Below are 19,260 nucleotides of genomic sequence, written 5' to 3'. Positions count from 1 at the left end.
GCCGCCGTGATTGCGGTTCTGCACCTTCAGGGGTTGGCAGTGCTCCCTTACCTGGACGACCTTCTAGTCAAGGCTCAATCCAGCGCAGACTGTCAGCGGAGTGTCTCGCTCACTCTCAGCACTCTAGCCCAATTTGGGTGGCTTGTCAATCTTCCCAAGTCCACTCTGACTCCGACCCAGAGTCTCACGTACCTAGGGATGCAGTTCGAGAATTTGCCGGCACTTGTGAAGTTGCCCTTAGACAAGCAGCTGTCACTCCAGTTGGCGGTGCGCTCTCTCCTGAGGCTCCGCCGTCATACTCTCAGGCGTCTGATGCAGGTGCTGGGTCAAATGGGGGCGTCCATGGAGGCTGTTCCCTTTGCCCAGTTCCATCTGCGCCCCCTGCAGCTGGACATTCTCCGCTGTTGGGACAAGCGGCCTTCCTCCTTAAACAAGTCAGTGGCTCTGTCGCCACGGACCAAGAGCTCTCTTCAGTGGTGGCTTCGGCCCCTCTCCCTGTCCCAAGGGCGCTCCTTCCTGGCCCCGTCCTGGATGATTCTCACCACGGATGCCAGTCTATCCGGCTGGGGAGCGGTATGTCTCCACCACAGAGCACAGGGCACTTGGACTCCGTCCGAGTCAACCCTTTCAATCAATGTGTTGGAAATCAGAGCCGTACTTCTGGCTCTCTTAGCATTTCACCACTTGTTGGCAGGCAGGCACATTCGAGTCCAGTCAGACAACGCAACAGCGGTTGCCTACATCAATCACCAAGGCGGGACACGCAGCCGCCTGGCAATGATGGAGGTACAATGCATCCTCCAATGGACGGAGGACTCCAAGTCCACCATATCCGCAGTCCACATCCCAGGCGTGGAAAACTGGGAGGCAGATTATCTCAGCCGTCAAAGCGTGGACGGTGGCGAGTGGTCCCTGCACCCGGCAGTGTTTCAGTCAATCTGCCGCAAATGGGGCACTCCGGACGTGGACCTAATGGCATCCCGTCACAACAACAAAGTTCCTGTCTACGTGGCTCGCTTCCACGATCCTCAGGCATTCGCCGCGGACGCTCTGGTTCAGGACTGGTCCCAGTTTCGTCTGTCCTACGTGTTTCCCCCTCTAGCCCTCTTGCCCAGAGTCCTGCGAAAGATCAGGATGGAGGGTCGTCAAGTCATCCTCATTGCACCGGACTGGCCCAGGCGAGCTTGGTATCCGGATCTGCTCCAACTATCCGTAGAGATGCCGTGGCCTCTCCCGGACCGTCCAGACCTACTCTCGCAAGGTCCGTTCTTCCGCCCGAATTCTGCGGCCCTCAAATTGACGGCGTGGCTCTTGAGTCCTGGATTTTGACGGCTTCTGGTATTCCTCCTGAAGTCATCTCCACTATGACTCTGGCCCGTAAGTCTTCGTCCGCTAAGATCTACCACAGGACTTGGAAAATTTTCCTGTCCTGGTGTCGTTCTACCGGCCATCCTCCTTGGCTGTTCTCCTTGCCGACCCTTCTGTCTTTTCTACAGTCCGGTCTGCAGCTAGGACTGTCCCTCAACTCTCTCAAGGGACAGGTCTCGGCCCTGTCAGTCCTGTTACTTCGGCGTCTCGCTCGGCTGGCTCAGGTCCGCACCTTCATGCAGGGCGCGTCTCACATCATCCCGCCTTACCGGCGGCCCTTGGACCCCTGGGACCTTAACTTGGTTCTCACGGTCTTGCAGAAACCCCCCTTTGAGCCCCTTCGGGAGGTTTCTTTGTACCGTCTCTCACAGAAAGTGGCCTTTCTGGTTGCTATAACTTCTCTCAGGAGAGTTTCTGATTTGGCGGCGCTCTCCTCGGAGTCACCTTTTTTGGTCTTTCATCAAGACAAGGTGGTTCTCCGTCCGACTCCGGACTTTCTTCCTAAGGTGGTCCCCCCCTTCCACCTTAACCAGGACATTACCTTACCTTCCTTCTGTCCGGCCCCTGTTCATCGCTTTGAAAAAGCTCTACATACTCTAGATCTGGTGCGTGCTCTCCGGATCTGTGTGTCTCGCACCGCTGCGCTTAGGCGGTGCACCTCTCTTTTTGTGCTAACCACAGGTCGGCGCAAGGGCCTCCCTGCTTCTAAGCCGACCTTAGCCCGTTGGATTCGGTCGGCCATTTCGGACGCCTACCAAATTTCGCAGGCTCCTCTCCCGCCGTTGATCAAAGCGCACTCGACCAGGGCTGTCGGTGCCTGTTGGGCTTTTCGGCACCAGGCTACGGCTCAGCAAGTCTGTCAGGCTGCCACTTCTGCTAGCCTGCATACCTTCTCGAAGCACTATCAAGTGCATGCTCATGCTTCGGCAGATGAGAGCTTGGGCAGACGCATCCTTCAGGCGGCGGTCGCCCATTTGTGAAGTTAGGTCCTGCCTACTTCTTAGTTTTATGTTTATTTCCCACCCAGGGACAGCTTTGGAACGTCCCAAGGTTTGGGTCTCCCAAAGGAACGATAAAGAAAAAGAGAATTTTGTTTACTTACCGTAAATTCTTTTTCTTATAGTTCCGTCTTAGGAGACCCAGCACCCTCCCTGTTGCCTGTTGGCAATTTCCTTGTTCCGTGTGTTTTCACATGCTGTTGTCGTGAACAGAGTCTCCGGTTGTTCCGGCTCTTGCTCTGTTCTACTTTTGGGTGGCTATTCTCCTTCAGCTTTTGCACTAAACTGGTTATGACTGGTTGGCCAGGGGGTGTATAGGCTCAGAGGGAGGAGCTACACCTTTTAGGTGTAGTACTTTGTGTGTCCTCCGGAGGCAGAAGCTATACACCCAAGGTTTGGGTCTCCCAAGACAGAATTATAAGAAAAAGAATTTACGGTAAGTAAACAAAATTCTCTTTTTTCCTGGTTTTTGGATGTGTAACACTGAGAGATAAGTGTACACAATAAACACGGCAGTGGCCGTATCTGTGTGGAACCTGCCAGTCTGCCGTTGTCATCTGTGAATCCATAGCCACTCGCTTGGACCAAAGCAAAGATCCCAGCTGAGCTATATCCCCTGTCTCACAAATGGTGTCTCGAATGCGGGCATTAGTGGCTATTGGACTGTGACTGCAGATAAACCGTTCTTTGGGCATTGTCTCTTGTTAATGTCCTGGCTGAAAGCTCCTGTGCTGCTGAAGAGACCAGCAATATGGAGGAGCTGCTGAAACAGTTGGTGTAGGCCAACATTAACCAACAACAGGCCAATGTCCAGCAACAACAGACCAATACTTACCTCCAGAAGGCGCTGGAGCAGCATCACCAAATGCAACAAGAGCAGTTAAATGCAATAAAGGAGGCCTTGGTTCGGCAGCCGCGAGACACTGAGGACCGTGCACAAAGCTCTGCCAGTGTGCAGAAAGCCGTACAAAAGACTTTACTTAAAATGACTGGTGATGATGATGTGGAAGCATATCTGGCAGTGTCTGAATGGATTGCAGAACGTGAGTTCTTACCGGTGGACAAATGGGCTGAAGTTGTCGCTCCATTCCTGATCGGAGATCCGCAAAAGGCATATTATGATCTAAGTGGAGCTGATGCTATGGACTATATTAAACTAAAAGGCGAAATCCTGGCAAGGCTGGGAGTAAACACATATGTACAGGCACAGAGGGTACATCTATGGACTTTTGTGGCACATCAGCCAGCTCGTTCACAAATGCATGACCTCATCCATCTGGTGGAAAAATGGCTGCAACCAGAAACTTTGACGCCCGCACAGATGGTGGAACGTGTTGTGCTAGACAAGTACCTGCGATCCTTACCGGCTAAGATCCAGAGGTGGGTCAGACAGGGTGACCCAACTAGCGCTGACCAGTTGGTGAATATGGTCGAGCGTTACAGCGCTTCTGAAAGCCTACTCCAGGGGACGCTTTCGCCTTGCTGGGGTTCTAGGAAATCGCCTGAAAGTCCTGCTAAAACTACATGGAGAAAAGAAAGAAGACCGAAGAACTGTCTGAGGACTTGAGAATCCAAATTGTGAGGAAGCATGAGCAATCTCAAGTTTAAAGCCCATGGCACTGTGGCTAACCTCCCTAGATGTGGAAGGAAAAGAAAAATTGACGAGAGATTTCAACGCAAGATTGTGCGGATGGTGGATAAAGAACCTCGACTAACATCCAAACAAGTTCAAGCTGCCCTGCAGTCCGGGGGTACAACAGTGTCAACCCGTACTATCCATCGGCGTCTGAATGAAAAGGGACTGTATGGTAGGATACCCAGGAAGACACCACTTCTTACCCCGAGACATAAAAAAGCCAGGCTGGAGTTTGCCAAAACTCACCTGAGATAGCCTAAAACGTTTTGGAAGAATGTTCTCTGGTCAGATGAGACAAAAGTAAAGCTTTTTGGGAAAATCCATCAACATAGAGTTTACAGGGAAAAAAAAGAGGCATTCAAAGAAAAGAACACGGTCCCTACAGTCAAACATGGCGGAGGTTCCCTGATGTTTTGGGGTTGCTTTGCTGACTCTGGCACTGGACCGCTTGACCATGTGCATGGCATTATGAAGTCTGAAGACTACCAACAAATTTTGCAGCATAATGTAGGGCCCAGTGTGAGAAAGCTGGGTCTTCCTCAGAGGTCATGGGTCTTCCAGCAGGATAATGACCCAAAACACACTTCAAAAAGCACTAGAAAATGGTTTGATAGAATGCACTGGAGATTACTACAGTGGCCAGCAATGAGTCCAGACCTGAATCCCATAGAACACCTGTGGAGAGATCTCAAAATGGCAGTTTGGAGAAGGCACCCTTCAAATCTCAGGGACATGGAGCAGTTTGCCAAAGAAGAATGGTCTAAAATTCCAGCAGAGCATTGTAAGAAACTCATTGATGGTTACCGGAAGCGGTTGTTCGCAGTTATTTTGGCTAAAGGTTGTGCAACCAAGTATTAGGCTAAGGGTGCCAATACTTTTGTCTGTCCCATTTTTGGAGTTTTGTGTGAAATGATCAATGATTTGATTTTTGTTTCATTCTCTTTTGTGTTTTTTCATTGCAAGCAAAATAAATGAAGATAATAATACCAAAGAATTTGTGATTGCAATCATTTTCAAGACGAAACTAAGTATTATCTGCCAGAATTGCAGGGGTGCCCATACTTTTGGCCAGCACTGTATATCCCCTGTCTCACACTGCATAAACCTTTATTTAAGAAAATCTGTCAATCGTTGACTGAGACTGCTGACTGGACCCCTAAGCCCAGAATGCACAGGGATTTAGAAATTAAAAAATCTCCAAGTCATGCAGAATTTTTTTCCATAAATCTACTAACCAATCTGCTCAGCTTTTTTGCTCTGATATGAAGACCAAATTGTATGTTCAACCTAAAACTACATGTTTAGTAGATGATTTCCTGGATGAAAAGTTGATGCTAAGGTGGAACTTGCGCTCCTCCACCTTCTGTTTGAGGATGTCTCACAAATGCTCAATTGGGTTTAGGTTTAGAGACCCGCTTGGCCAGTCCAGGTCCTTTGCCCTCAGTTTCTTTCACAAGGCAGTGGGGTTCGTTATCATGTTGGAATACTGCCCTGCCCTGAAGTAACCTTGTAACCTCTGCTTCAATGAGCATAGCACTCATACGACAATTTTGAAAAGACAACCTCTGGATTTGACGAGAATGAGACTGTGCACTCAACTTCTTTGGTCGACCATGGCGAGGCCTGTTCTGAGTGGAGCATGCCTTGTTAAACTGCTGTATGGTCTTGGCCACCGTGCTGCAGCTCAGTTTCCGGATGTTTGCAATCTCTATGTAGAGCAACAATTCTTCCAGTGACTAGAATAAGAGAGTGTGTGAGCAAAAACACCAAATTTAACACATAAGACCTTTTAACACTGATTCATGGTCATGACTATGGAAAGGGAAAATGGCTACTTGGGCACATTTTGTCCATTTCTTTATCATTCCTTTGGGAGACCCAGACCATGGGTGTTTAGCTTCTGCCTCCGGAGGACACACAAAGTACTACACTTAAAAGTGTAGCTCCTCCCTCTGAGCTTATACACCCCCTGGTAGCCAGTCCTAGCCAGTTTATTGGTTTGTGTCAGGAGGCATACATCCACACATGCATTCTCATCTGATTTGTTTGACTTTTGGAAAGAGTTTGAAGAAAAGCGGGTCCATGTCTGGACTCCCGGCATGTCCCTTCTCACCCCACTGTGTCGGCGGTGTTGTTAAGGTTGATTTACAAGGCTGCAGCCTTACATGCCGCGCTCCTTCACCATCCCTTCTGGGCTCTGGCTTGAAGTGGGAGCCAGCACGGTCTCCATCCACAGCCCCTTGAGGATTCTGTTGGACCGGAGCACTCATCCCCAGGGACATGGCCCTGCGTCTCAGCAGCTAAGTACCTGAGACGTTTATGTTGGGGGTCCCGGTTCTTTATTGTAAGGGGAGAGTATGCTGTATGTGATTGTTTTAACCTTTCCGGCGGGTTCTCTAGCTTTTGCATGAGAACCGCGCCGATGGTGCCTGCTTGTCGGCCTCGCCGCTTAAATTTAGGTCCCGGCTTCGCCGGAGGCCTAGTTTCATTTTTCTGCCCTCGCATGTCACTCATGTAGAGGTACAGGTTCGGCTCCTCCCGGCGGACGTTCTACACAGGGGAGGGACACTCCCCACTGCTGGGGCGTCCCTCCTTCCCTGCAGGTCTCTATAGCCCTCCAGTTCCCGCTCTTTTATAGGAACGCCCTCTTCTCAGGCAGAGTTCACTCTGCTCTGGGACATCCTGCATTCTGCATCTCTGCTGAGGTGCTGCGACTGGGGGACCGGGCTTCGGGATCTGGAGGGCACACAACACCGCGCTCAGCGGTCTGGTAAGCCACAGCCGGTCTCCGGTTGTGGACCTCTGTATATTCTCCCTGGGGTTCATTCTCTGCAAAGCCCCCACTCCAGCAGCATGTCTCACACAAGGAGCAAGGCTCCAAAGCTTTATTCTGCATGCACTGCATGTAAGCTCCTGCTGCCTGAGCCGAGCACCTATCCACATTGTGATGTCTGCTCTAACTTGGCGGTGCCACAGCCTGGAGTCTCATCCCCAGTGGTCTCTCAGGCTGCTGCTGCACCTGTGATTGAACCCCCGGCCTGGGTAGAGTCCTTTTCTAGGTCCATATCCCAGTCATTTGCTGAGTCCATGGGGCTTTTGTCCAGGACTTTGATGAATATGCATCAGCCCCCCTCACAGGGTGCCTCTAATACTCTTGACAGAGGACTCCTATCCTCTGACCTCCGTCCATCGGAGCTCACGGAGGATTCATCATCTGATCCCAGACCCCGTCCTTCTAAGAGAAGGCGCAAGGTTTCCTCCCCCTCCCCATCCCACGGCTCTGTCTCAAGAGCTGACTCTCAAGATGAGGAGGATGCCCTCACTGGGGGCTCGGAGGCTATGTATCCCATCGATTTCTCTGAGGGTGACTCAGATCTTAGTGATTTGATTGCTTCTATTAATTCTGTGCTGGATCTCAATCCGCCAGTGTCAGAGGAACAACTCTCTTTGGCAGAAAAACATCAGTTTACCTCGCCTAAGAGAGTGAAGAGTGTGTTCTCTAACCACTCCAGTTTTCAGACCGCTGTGACGAAACCCAGGGCCTGCCCTGACAAACGCTTTCCAAAGCGTGGTTCTGATGACCGGTTTCCATTTCCACCTGAGGTGGTCAAGGAGTGGTCTCACTCCCCAAAGGTAGACCCTCCGGTGTCTAGGCTCTCAGCCCGGACCGTTGTGTCGGTGGCTGACGGCACCTCACTTAAGGATTCCACTGACCGTCAGATTGACCTTCTGGCCAAATCTGTGTATGAAGCTGCGGGGGCCGCATTTTCCCCGACTTTTGCAGCAGTGTGGGCTCTCAAAGCCATCTCTGCTTCTCTGGAGGAGATGCATTCCCTCACCAAGGAATCTATGCCTGAGATGGTTACCTTAACTGCTCAGGCTTCAGCTTTTTCATCCTATGCCATGTCTGCCATGCTAGAGGCTGCTCACCGCACTGCGGTGGCTTCAGCTAATTCTCTTGTTATCCGCAGGATTATGTGGCTTCGAGAGTGGAAGGCAGATGCTTCTTCCAAGAAGTTTCTTGCTGGGCTCCCTTTTGCTGGTTCACGGCTGTTTGGTGAACAGCTGGATGAAATCATTAAAGAAGCTACTAGCTACTAGCAAGAAGAGTACTTCCATGCCACAAACCAAGACCAGGAAACCCGCCCAGAGTAGGAATCAATCAAGGTTTCGTTCCTTTCGTTCCTCCAACTGGTCATCCTCTAAGCCTTCCGCCTCGTCCGCTAACTCAGCCAAGGATCAGAAATCCAACTGGCGCCCAAAAGCGCGTCCGCAGAAGACCGCAGGAGGTTCTGCCACGAAGGCAGCTTCCTCATGACTCTCGGCTAGCTCCAGCCACATCCTTAGTCGGTGGCAGGCTCTCCCACTTTGGCGACGCTTGGTTAAAGCAAGTCTTCGATCAGTGGGTGAGAGACATCATATCTCACGGCTACAGGATAGAATTCTCTTCCAGCCCTCCAAACAGATTTTTTCTCTCAACTACCCCCTGCTCCAAGGCCGCCGCCTTCTCGCAGGCCGTGGCGTCCTTGCAGGCAAACGGAGTGATTGTCCCAGTTCCCGCTCAGGAACGGTTCAGAGGTTTTAACTCAAATCTCTTCCTAGTTCCAAAAAAGGACGGTACCTTCCGGCCCATCCTGGATCTCAAGCTTCTCAACAAGCATGTCCGGGTGCGGCATTTTCGCATGGAGTCTCTGCGATCAGTCATTGCCTCTATGACCCAAGGGGAGTTCCTGGCGTCCATCGACATCAGAGATGCCTATCTACATGTGCCAATCGCAGTGTCACATCAGCGTTGGTTACGTTTTGCGATAGGAGAGGATCATTTCCAATTCGTGGCTCTCCCCTTCGGGTTAGCCACGGCCCCTCGGGTATTCACCAAGGTCATGGCGGCAGTGATTGCGGTCCAGCACCTCCAGGGGTTAGCAGTGCTTCCTTATCTGGACGACCTTCTGGTCAAGGGTCCATCCAGCGCAGACTGTCAGCGGAGTGTTTCGCTCACTCTCGCCACCCTAGCCCAATTCGGGTGGATTGTCAATCTTCCCAAATCCACTCTGACTCTGACCCAGAGTCTCACGTACCTAGGGATGCAGTTCGAGACTTTGCCGGCACTTGTGAAGTTGCCCTTAGACAAACAGCTGTCACTCCGGTTGGCGGTGCGCTCTCTCCTGAGGCCCCGTTGTTATACCCTCAGGCGTCTGATGCAGGTGCTAGGTCAAATGGTGGCCTCCATGGAGACGGTTCCCTTTGCCCAGTTCCATCTGCGTCCTCTGCAGCTGGACATTCTCCGCTGTTGGGACAAGCGGCCTTCCTCCTTACAGAGGTTAGTGGCTCTGTCGCCACGGACCAGGAGCTCTCTTCAGTGGTGGCTTCGACCCCTCTCCCTGTCCCAAGGGCGCTCCTTCCTGACTCCGTCCTGGGTGATTCTCACCACGGATGCTAGCCTATCCGGCTGGGGAGCGGTACATCTCCACCACAGAGCACAGGGCACTTGGACTCTGTCCGAGTCAGCCTTTTCAATCAATGTGCTGGAAACCAGAGCTGTGCTTCTAGCTCTCCTAGCCTTTCACCACCTGTTGGCGGGCAGGCACATTCGAGTCCAGTCAGACAACGCGACAGCGGTTGCCTACATCAATCACCAAGGCGGGACACGCAGCCGCCTGGCAATGTTGGAGGTCCAACGTATTCTTCAATGGGCGGAGGACTCCAAGTCCACCATATCCGCAGTCCACATCCCTGGCGTAGAAAACTGGGAGGCAGATTATCTCAGCCGTCAATCCGTGGACGGTGGCGAGTGGTCCCTGCACCCGGCAGTGTTTCAGTCAATCTGCCGCAAGTGGGGCACTCCGGACGTGGACCTAATGGCATCCCGTCACAACAACAAGGTTCCGGTTTACGTGGCTCGCTCCCACGATCCTCAGGCCTTCGCCGCGGACGCTCTGGTTCAAGACTGGTCCCAGTTTCGTCTGTCCTACGTGTTTCCCCCTCTAGCTCTCTTGCCCAGAGTCCTGCGCAAGATCAGAATGGAGGGCTGTCGAGTCATCCTCATTGCACCGGACTGGCCCAGGCGAGTTTGGTATCCGGACCTGCTCCAACTGTCCGTGGAGATGCTGTGGCATCTTCCGGACCGTCCAGACCTCCTCTCGCAAGGTCCGTTTTTCCGCCCGAATTCTGCGGCACTCAAATTGACGGCGTGGCTCTTGAGTCCTGGATTTTGACGGCTTCTGGTATTCCTCCTGAAGTCATCTCCACTATGACTCGGGCCCGTAAGTCTTCCTCCGTCAAGATCTATCACAGGACTTGGAAAATTTTCCTGTCCTGGTGTTGCTCTTCCGGCCATTCTCCTTGGCCATTCTCGTTGCCGACCCTTCTGTCTTTTTTACAGTCCGGTCTGCAGCTAGGACTGTCCCTCAACTCTCTCAAGGGACAAGTCTCAGCTCTATCAGTGCTGTTCCAGCGGCATCTCGCCCGGCTGGCTCAGGTCCGCACCTTCATGCAAGGTGCGTCTCACATCATTCCTCCTTATCGGCGGCCCTTGGATCCCTGGGACCTTAACTTGGTCCTCACGGTATTGCAGAAACCCCCTTTCGAGCCCCTTAGGGAGGTTTCTTTGTATCGTCTTTCTCAAAAGGTGGCCTTTCTAGTTGCCATAACTTCTCTCAGGAGAGTCTCTGATTTGGCTGCGCTCTCCTCGGAGTCACCTTTTTTGGTTTTTCACCAAGACAAGGTAGTTCTCCGTCCGACCCCGGACTTTCTTCCTAAGGTGGTCTCTCCCTTCCACCTTAACCAGGATATTTCCTTGCCTTACTTCTGTCCGGCCCCTGTTCATCGCTTTGAGAAAGCGCTGCATACTCTAGATCTGGTGCGTGCTCTCCGGATGTATGTGTCTCGCACCGCTGCGCTTAGGCGATGCACCTCTTTTTTTGTGCTAACCACAGGGCGGCGCAAGGGTCTCTCTGCTTCTAAGCCGACCTTGGCCCGTTGGATTAGATCGACCATTTCGGACGCCTACAAGAGTACTCAGGTGCCTCCCCCGCCGGGGATTAAAGCACACTCGACCAGAGCTGTTGGTGCCTCTTGGGTTTTTAGGCACCAGGCTATGGCTCAACAAGTCTGTCAGGCTGCCACTTGGACTAGCCTGCATACCTTTTCGAAGCACTACCAAGTGCATGCTCATGCTTCGGCAGATGCGAGCTTGGGCAGACGCATCCTTCAGGCGGCTGTCGCCCACTTGTGAAGTTAGGCTCCGCCTACTTCTTAGTTTTTCTGTTTATTCCCACCCAGGGACAGCTTTGGAACGTCCCATGGTCTGGGTCTCCCAAAGGAACGATAAAGAAAAAGAGAATTTTGTTACTTACTGTAAATTCTTTTTCTTATAGTTCCGTATTGGGGGACCCAGCTCCCTCCCTGTTGCCAATTTTCTTGTTCCGTGTGTTATCACCGGCTGTTGTCGTGGACAGAGTCTCCGGTTGTTCCGGTTCTTACTCGGTTCTACTTGTGGGTGGCTATTCTCCTTCAGCTTTTGCACTAAACTGGCTTTTCTTCAAACTCTTTCCAAAAGTCAAACAAATCAGATGAGAATGCATGTGTGGATGTATGCCTCCTGACACAAACCAATAAACTCGCTAGGACTGGCTACCAGGGGGTGTATAAGCTCAGAGGGAGGAGCTACACTTTTAAGTGTAGTACTTTGTGTGTCCTCCGGAGGCAGAAGCTAAACACCCATGGTCTGGGTCTCCCAATACAGAACTATAAGAAAAAGAATTTACGGTAAGTAACAAAATTCTCTTTTTTCACATAGGGGTGTACTCACTTTTGTTGCAGGAGTTTAGACATTAATGGCTGTGTGTGGAGTTATTTATAGGGCACACCACATTTACCCTGTTATACAAGCTGTACACTGACTACTGTACATTGTATCAGAGTGTCAAATGTTGTGTTGTCCTAAGAAAAGATAAAATAAAATATTTACAAAAATGTGAAGTGTGTATTCACTTTTGTGGTACACAGTATCTAATGTACAGTATATCTAATGCCTTCCTATGTGATACACTTCAATTAACCTGATATATAATCACAGCCTATGTTATACTACGCTTATCTAATCGCAGCACATTATACAGTCCGTTTATCCAACCCCAGCGAGCAGCACCAACTAACAGAATTGTCGCTGCCAGCTATCCTCTGTGATGCTTTCCACAGGTACTCACTTTTGTGATATGCTGTATGTGTGGGAACGTGACAGAAAATGTTCAATTTCTCCTCCTGAGGCGGAGGGGATAAAGGGAACGTAAGGAATTTCACAGTGCCAGTATAAGACTAGCCGTGTAATTCCCCCATCTTGCTAGGTTCTCTAGCGATATCACTGCGTGTAAAGCCCGCTTTAGTCTTGCTTTTTTTGTGTTGAGCACCAGCATTGTCCCGGTCTCGCGTACTTAAATCAAGGTCTTGAAGTGGAGCTGTCAACTGGATACTAGTTGGTAGTGCTGGACTTTTCTTCTATTTTGCTATACATTATATTATAGATTCAACTACTCCCTTGGAAATTTCAAGTCTATAGAAAGAGCAGTGTAACAAGTCATCACCTATTTACTGGTGCCCAGTGATCTATCTCTAGCAGACACTTGGCCCATACTGTACCTCTGCTCCATATAACCTGTGGGCTTTTCACACTCGTTCTTATGCATATACATTAAATGTAAGTAAACTCGGGACTACAGAACAGGAGAAGGATTTGAGTATTCTGGTTACAAATAAGCTGAGCAGCAGCACTCAATGTCAAGTAGCAGCTGCTAAAGCAAACAAGATTTTAGGGTGAATAAAAAGTGAGATTAGATCCCGTGATCCCAACGTATTGTTACCCCTCTATAAATCACTTGTAAGGCCACATCTGGAATATGGGATTCAGTTTTGGGCTCCACATTTTAAAAAGGACATTCAGACGTTAGTCAGTTCAAAGGCGGCAACTAGATTACTACAAGGAATGGAAGGAAGGCCTGCGATATGATGAGAGGCTAGAAAAGTTAGATATGTTTAGCGTAGAAAAAAAAGACGTCTCAGAAGAGATCTAATTTATATTTATAAATACATGTGTGATCAATATAAAGGACTGGCACATGACTTATTCCTTCCAAAGACAACACTAAGGACCAGGGGGCATACACTGTGAATGGAAGAAAAGCTATTCTGGCAGCTAAATAGGAAAGGGTTCTTTACAGTTAGAGCAGTCAGACTGTGGAATACACTACCACAAGAGGTAGTAATGGCAGATACTATAACAGCTTTTAAAAAAGGGCTGGATGATTTCCTCAATACACACAACATTGTCGGTTATAAATGATTTAGTGACAAAATGTAGAATTGGTGGAGGAAGGATTAACTAGATGGGCCGAGGACTTTTTTTCAACCTATGGAACTAGGTAAATGCTGGCATCTCCAGAGATAAGCAAATTATCACCTATTGTTATGTAAGGTGTTCTTGTGTAATCTTGTACAATAGGTCGAATTTTTCACTTTTCTTTTATTCACACCATATAATAACAAGAGTCGGTGATTACATGATTTCTTTCTATATTTTTTAGGTCATTCCTGTTGGCTCCCAACTGTTAAACAGTGGTACAGGTCTAACCTCATTGCAGTGCCTCGAAAATATGATTGCTGGACTACGAGGAAAGGTTATTGAGGTATATCATTTCATATACAACTAAATCTCCTCTGTCCATCAAGTCGTTTTCATGCCTTTGTGGACAGTCTGTCTTGGAATTTTTACTAAACTGGTTTCTAATGTGGGTCCATGGATTCCATGTGGAAGGCTGGTGACCGAGCATAGATGTGACAGCAGGATGTTAAACTATGAAAGTTGTGAATAAGTGAGAATCTGTCATTGTTTCTGAAAAAAAAAGGATAGTACAACTTATGACCTAAGCTTCATTTTTTTTTCTATTGGCTATAGCAGCAGTTGTATATTTATCACTTTTCTGGTCTCCGTACAGGTCCACAATCATTTTCCTCACAAGCCTGTCATTTTGATTGGGTGGAATACTGGCGCTTTAGTTGCCTGTCATGTGAGTATGAATTATTTACACTTTTAGGCTGTGGACACCTAGTCACTGACGTTTTTATTGTCCATTAATTTTCATAAAGCAAAACCTAAGTAACTTTCTAAATATTTGAAAAAAATTATACCTTTCTGATGTAGCGTCTGTGTAACTTGTCGCATAGCTGTCTGTTCTGCTGCTTCTGACATTGATTCAACGCCATACTTGTTAAAATTCTGCCCTGGTGTGTACTTCTCTCAATTTTATTTATTTTTCTATTTTTTTTAAACCTTCTCTGTATAAACCTTAGAATTACATATATTTACCATTTTGTTTTGCTCAGGTTTCTCTCATGGAATATGTCACAGCCGTGGTATGTTTGGGATTCCCTCTGCTCACTATTGATGGACCCAGGGGGGTAAGTCATGGTGAAGTCATACAGCATAATAAGTTACTCCTTGGAAAACTTAGTTTGATGTGATATACTTAAGTTCAGGAAAAATAAGAGTTACATTCCCACTGCTTACTATATTTCTTGGGTCTATAGTATCATCTTTAGAAAAAAGGTCTGAGAAATCTTAGGCCATGTGCAAGTGTGCCGACCCAGGTGATTTCATTGCTCACGTTTACTAACACCAGCAGCTATAAGTACCCCCCGACTCTGCACTTGCATCCGCTATCTTTCTTTTTTCCAAAGGTAGTTTTATTCTTTCCACCTTAATGAGGAGATAGTTCTGTTCTTCTCTGTCTCATATCATGTAGCGATCCTTACACTAATTGAATTTAGTCAGAGCTGGGGGTCACTTAATTGTCAGTGACTGCTTCCGTCAGACTTTCAGACTCTTGCATCCCTGAATATCCTCGTCAAGGTATCGCCGCCTCTAAAGGCCCATTTACACACAACGATATCGCTAACGAGATATCGCCGGAGTCATGGTGTTGGTGACGCACATTCGGCCTCGTTAGCGATGTCGTTGTGTGTGATACCTTTTTGCGATCGGTAACAATCGCAAAAAGGTGTCAAATCGTTCGTCGTGTACACGTCGATCATTTTTAAAAAATCGTTCCTCGTTTGGAACGCACTTTGTCGTTCCTGCAGCAGCTCACATCGCTACATGTGACACCGCAGGAACGAGGAACAACATCGTACCTGTGGGCGTCGGCAATGAAAAATGAAGGAGGTGAGCGGGATGTTCCGACCGCTCATCTCCGCCCCTCCGCTTCTATAGGGCGGCCGCTTGGTGACGCCGCTGTGACGCCGAACGAACCTCCCCCTTAAAGGAGAGATTGTTCGGCAGCCACAGCGACGTCAGTGAACAGGTAATTGCATGTGACGCTGCCGTAGCGATATTGTTCGCTACGACAGCGATCACCCCCGTGACGTGCCACTGGCGTGGGCGGGTGCTATCGCTAGCGATGTCGCAGCGTGTAAAGCCCACTTAAGGTTCTCTGGATTCTTATTTGACCATTTATTTTTGGTTATCCTCCATTGTATTTCCTGCTTCACCTACTGCGAGCAGCACCAACTAACAGAATCCACTCTGCCAAGCTTCCTTGGTCACACTTTCCACATATCAATATCACTTTGCAGTCCACCAAAAAAATGGCTCCGTACTGTGATGGAAAGATGACACACACGTGAGCAGATCCAGACCACATTTATGCAGGCGTAATGCAGACTAGTTTTACTCATGACAGATTCCAGCTGCTGCCCCTTAATGTTTAAAAATGCAAAATATCAAAACTTTTTGAATTATTTTTCTTTTATTAGTTCATTAAAAACAAAATAATATATTTTTAAAATTGAACTATTAATACTTTAAAAATCTTCAATTGTTGAAAACTGTTTTTTTGGGGATGGCAGCTTCCCTTTAATTCAAAGACAGAATTCATTAAAAATATCAAAGGCAAGAAAATCAGTAAGTCAGAGATACATTTGTTGGATGGATGTGAATAGAGAAACAGGTCTACTATATATACGGTATATATTTCTCTGACGCCTCATTGGGGGACACAGGACCATGGGTGTTATGCTGCTTATCCATAGGAGGACACTAAGTAGATGCAAAGATGTTAGCTCCTCCCCTGCAGTATACACCCCCTGGCCGGGCCAGGCTACTCCAGTTTTAGCTTAGTGTCTATAGGAGGCACATCTCTGCAGACTACTGCAGCAAGAATGTTTTGTTTTTAGAGGGCGACGGTTCCTTCGGGGACCGATTTCCCAAAACCATCAACAGGCTGGAACGCGGAGTATCGCCCCCCCGTACCCCCTCCTGCGACGCTGGATCCTGGGCTGTTACTCACTGGACGACAGGTCTCATAGCACTGATTTTCCAGAGCCCCAGAGCAGATGAAAACTTCCTCACTCCCTCTGGCAGGGTCTGAGTTGATACACGTTCTGTGACTGGGCACAGCAGGCATCAGAATCTGCACACTGGCTCCCTGACAGGAAATTGGAGCAAAGGTCACACTGACTGGATGCACATGGGCTGTGATTGCAGACTCCTGCATAGCATTCCACCTGTGGCGGGGGGAGGGGAGAGCCCCCAGGACTCAGTGCAGTCGCAGCTGTGGTACACTTATAGAGGTTTTTCTGTCCACCATTGTTGTGCAGGGCTGGAGGAGGGAAGGGGAGTCCCTTCCCACCATTTTTTGTTTTTTTTGTTTATTATATTTTCTCATGCCTTCTTGTCAGAGCTAAGCCCCGTCCCCTCCGACACTCGATAAGCCACGCCCCCCTCACACAGGATCTTCATAGCATTGCTCCCTCTTGTTGTGATCAGAGACTGTGGGCGTCTCTCAGAGCTGGCTTCCTCCTTCCCACAGGAACTGTGGCACAGGAGGAGGGGGGGGAAGGGCCTTCAGTGTTCTGGGTGAGTTATAGCCTCACTTGCATATTAGCTATGCAGAGCATTGCTCCCTCATTACAATCAGAGTTTGTGGCTCATCAGCCAGGGGCTGCAGTCACATGTTTTATGCCCTGCACAACTACAGCAACAACTAGAAGACGCTGCTAGGGGATGATAGCACCTCTTCCTTCTGTGAGTCCGGTGCCCCTGTAGCTTACCCCCCCCCCCCCCCGCCACCACCGCAGCAACCGCTGCCAGCCCAGAGCCTACGGCCTACGGCTCCCAGTTCCCCGGAATGGGCACAGTTCCCAGAACCTGGTGCTGGCTATGCAACATCGTCCTCACACCCCTCGGGGCCCCTGGACAGAACGCAGCCTGATGACACCAGATCAGAAAAAGGGCATGACCCCCATGGTTCTCCCTCTGGGGTACACAGATTGGGCTCTCCCACATGTTCCGCGGTCTCTGAGGAGCTGGAGGAAGGGGAATGATGTTTGTACCGAGATGATTCCTTGGTTTCAATCTCCCCGAGCGATCAAGCTGCGATGGACTTATTGCAGCAATCAACCAAAACTCTGCATGTGGAAGATCTCCCATCCACTATTACTGACCCAGCGGTCTCCTTTAAAAGGGTGAAGAAACCTTAAAAAAAAAAAAGGATTTTAACGCCGCTTCGGTATCCGCAAAGTAACTCATGGAGTCCCGGTACTCCTTTGGCTTAGCTGTCTCTAAGGGCTGGGCTGATCCGGCCTCGGTGGACCCTCACCCGGCTTCCACCTGCCTGAAGGACCACTCCTGGCTTTTACTTGATGGATCCTCCTTCAAGGACCCGACAGACAGACAAGTGGAGCAGCTTGATCGCTCTGCCTTGAGGTCGCGGGTCCCTCTCCCCTTCCGTGTGGGTCGCACAGGCACCAGGACTAGCAGTTTCCCTCAGACCCTCACAGATGTAACAGTTCACATTGCTGCAGCGGCAGCAGAGTACCTCATGCAGGCCTCCCTCGGCGCTGCTACCTGCGCAGTTATTGCCGCCTCAAATACCATAGCCATCCGTAAGGCCCTCTGGTTCCGATAATGGAGAGCAGACTCGGTCTCTAAGAAGCCTCTCACAGTACTCCTTTCCAGACCGATGGTTTGCCGATCATCTGGACAGGCTCTTTTTTTGTCTGACACCACGGGAGGAAAAGAGTACCTCCCTCCCCCAACTCTAGCCCAAGATGTTTTTTACTAGACACACAGGACCCGACCTTCTCAGCCCTCCTCGAGTCCACCTCGTCCTGGCAGTCTAGACAAAGACCGAGGAGTCTCGTCCTCCTCCATCTGGGCCGCCGCCTCAGACCACAAATGGGTGTGATACCTTGTGTCTTCCGGTTACTACATTGAATTCTAGACCCGATCCCCTGGTCAGTCTTTTCTCTCAAACCACCCCTAAAGGCTCCAAAACACCACGAGGCCTTCTCCTCAGCAATCCACTCCCTCCAAACGGCGGAGGTGATGGTACCTGTTCCGGACGGCGAGAGGTTCAAGGCCTTCTATTCCAACCTCTTGTGGTCCTCAAAAAAGGACGGGTCAGTTCATTCCATCCTGGACCTCTAGCACCTGAGCAAACATGTGCACGTAAGGAGATTCAGAATGGACTTCCTAGGGTCCATTATTACCTTTTATGGTCGAAGGAGAATTCCTTGCCTCCCTAGCTATCAGGGACGCGTACCTGCACATACCCATCGCTCCAGCTCACCAAAAGTTCCTTTGCTTCGCGGTTCAGGACTTCTTTTTTTTTTTTTTTTTTTTTTCATTTGTGGCCCTACCCTCGGCTCTGCCACAGCACCAAGGGTCTTAACTAAGGTCATGGCGGCTGCCATGAGTGCCCTTCACGCCAGGAGAGTGGCTGTTTTGCCTTGCTTGGATGACCTCATCAAGGGCTCAACCAGCGTGCAGATCTCTGTGGGAACCCTATTCCGCTTGGGGCGGCTTCTGACTCCAGTCAAATTATCCCCGGTCCCGTCAAAATCCGTCACCTCCCTGGCCATGTCCCTGGACACTCTTCGGGGCTTGATATTTTCCCCTCAAGACAAGGCGACTGCTCTACAACAAGCGGTACACTGCCCTCTACGTACTCCTCTCGCTCCATACGATTCAGTATGAGAGTGCTAGGTAGGATAGCGGCGGCTATAGAGGCAGTGCTGCTCGCTTAGCCACACCACCGCCCACTGCAGCTTGCGCTTCTAGCTGCCTGGGACAAGAGCCCCTTTTCCTTGGACGAACTTTTCACCTGACACCTTCAGTCAGGTATCCGCTTTGCTGGTGGCTTCAGTCCTCTTCCATATCGAGAAGGAGTTTTTCTCCCCCAAGTGGACTGGCTACTCCTGACCACG

The 19,260-nt window shown here is 49.6% G+C and overlaps 1 protein-coding gene across 4 annotated transcripts in view; it reads left to right on the top strand.

Annotated features, from left to right (window-relative positions):
• Positions 1 to 19,260, top strand: part of KANSL3 (KAT8 regulatory NSL complex subunit 3) — a 314,370-nt gene that overhangs the window by 142,072 nt on the left and 153,038 nt on the right. For all 4 annotated transcript variants that reach the window (XR_012753077.1, XM_075346203.1, XM_075346204.1 and 1 more), the window contains 3 exons: positions 13,581 to 13,682; positions 13,992 to 14,063; positions 14,380 to 14,454. Coding sequence is in view for 3 of the 4 variants with exons in the window: in XM_075346203.1 (XP_075202318.1) it covers positions 13,581 to 13,682; positions 13,992 to 14,063; positions 14,380 to 14,454 (249 nt within the window). In the remaining variant the exon portion in view is untranslated. The remainder of the gene's footprint in view (positions 1 to 13,580; positions 13,683 to 13,991; positions 14,064 to 14,379; positions 14,455 to 19,260) is intronic.

This window comes from Anomaloglossus baeobatrachus, chromosome 4 (genome assembly GCF_048569485.1).
Source record: "Anomaloglossus baeobatrachus isolate aAnoBae1 chromosome 4, aAnoBae1.hap1, whole genome shotgun sequence".
In the NCBI taxonomy this organism is placed as follows: domain Eukaryota; kingdom Metazoa; phylum Chordata; class Amphibia; order Anura; family Aromobatidae; genus Anomaloglossus; species Anomaloglossus baeobatrachus.
Note: the sequence above shows the minus strand (reverse complement) of the source record. Positions and strands in the feature narration are given on the sequence as shown.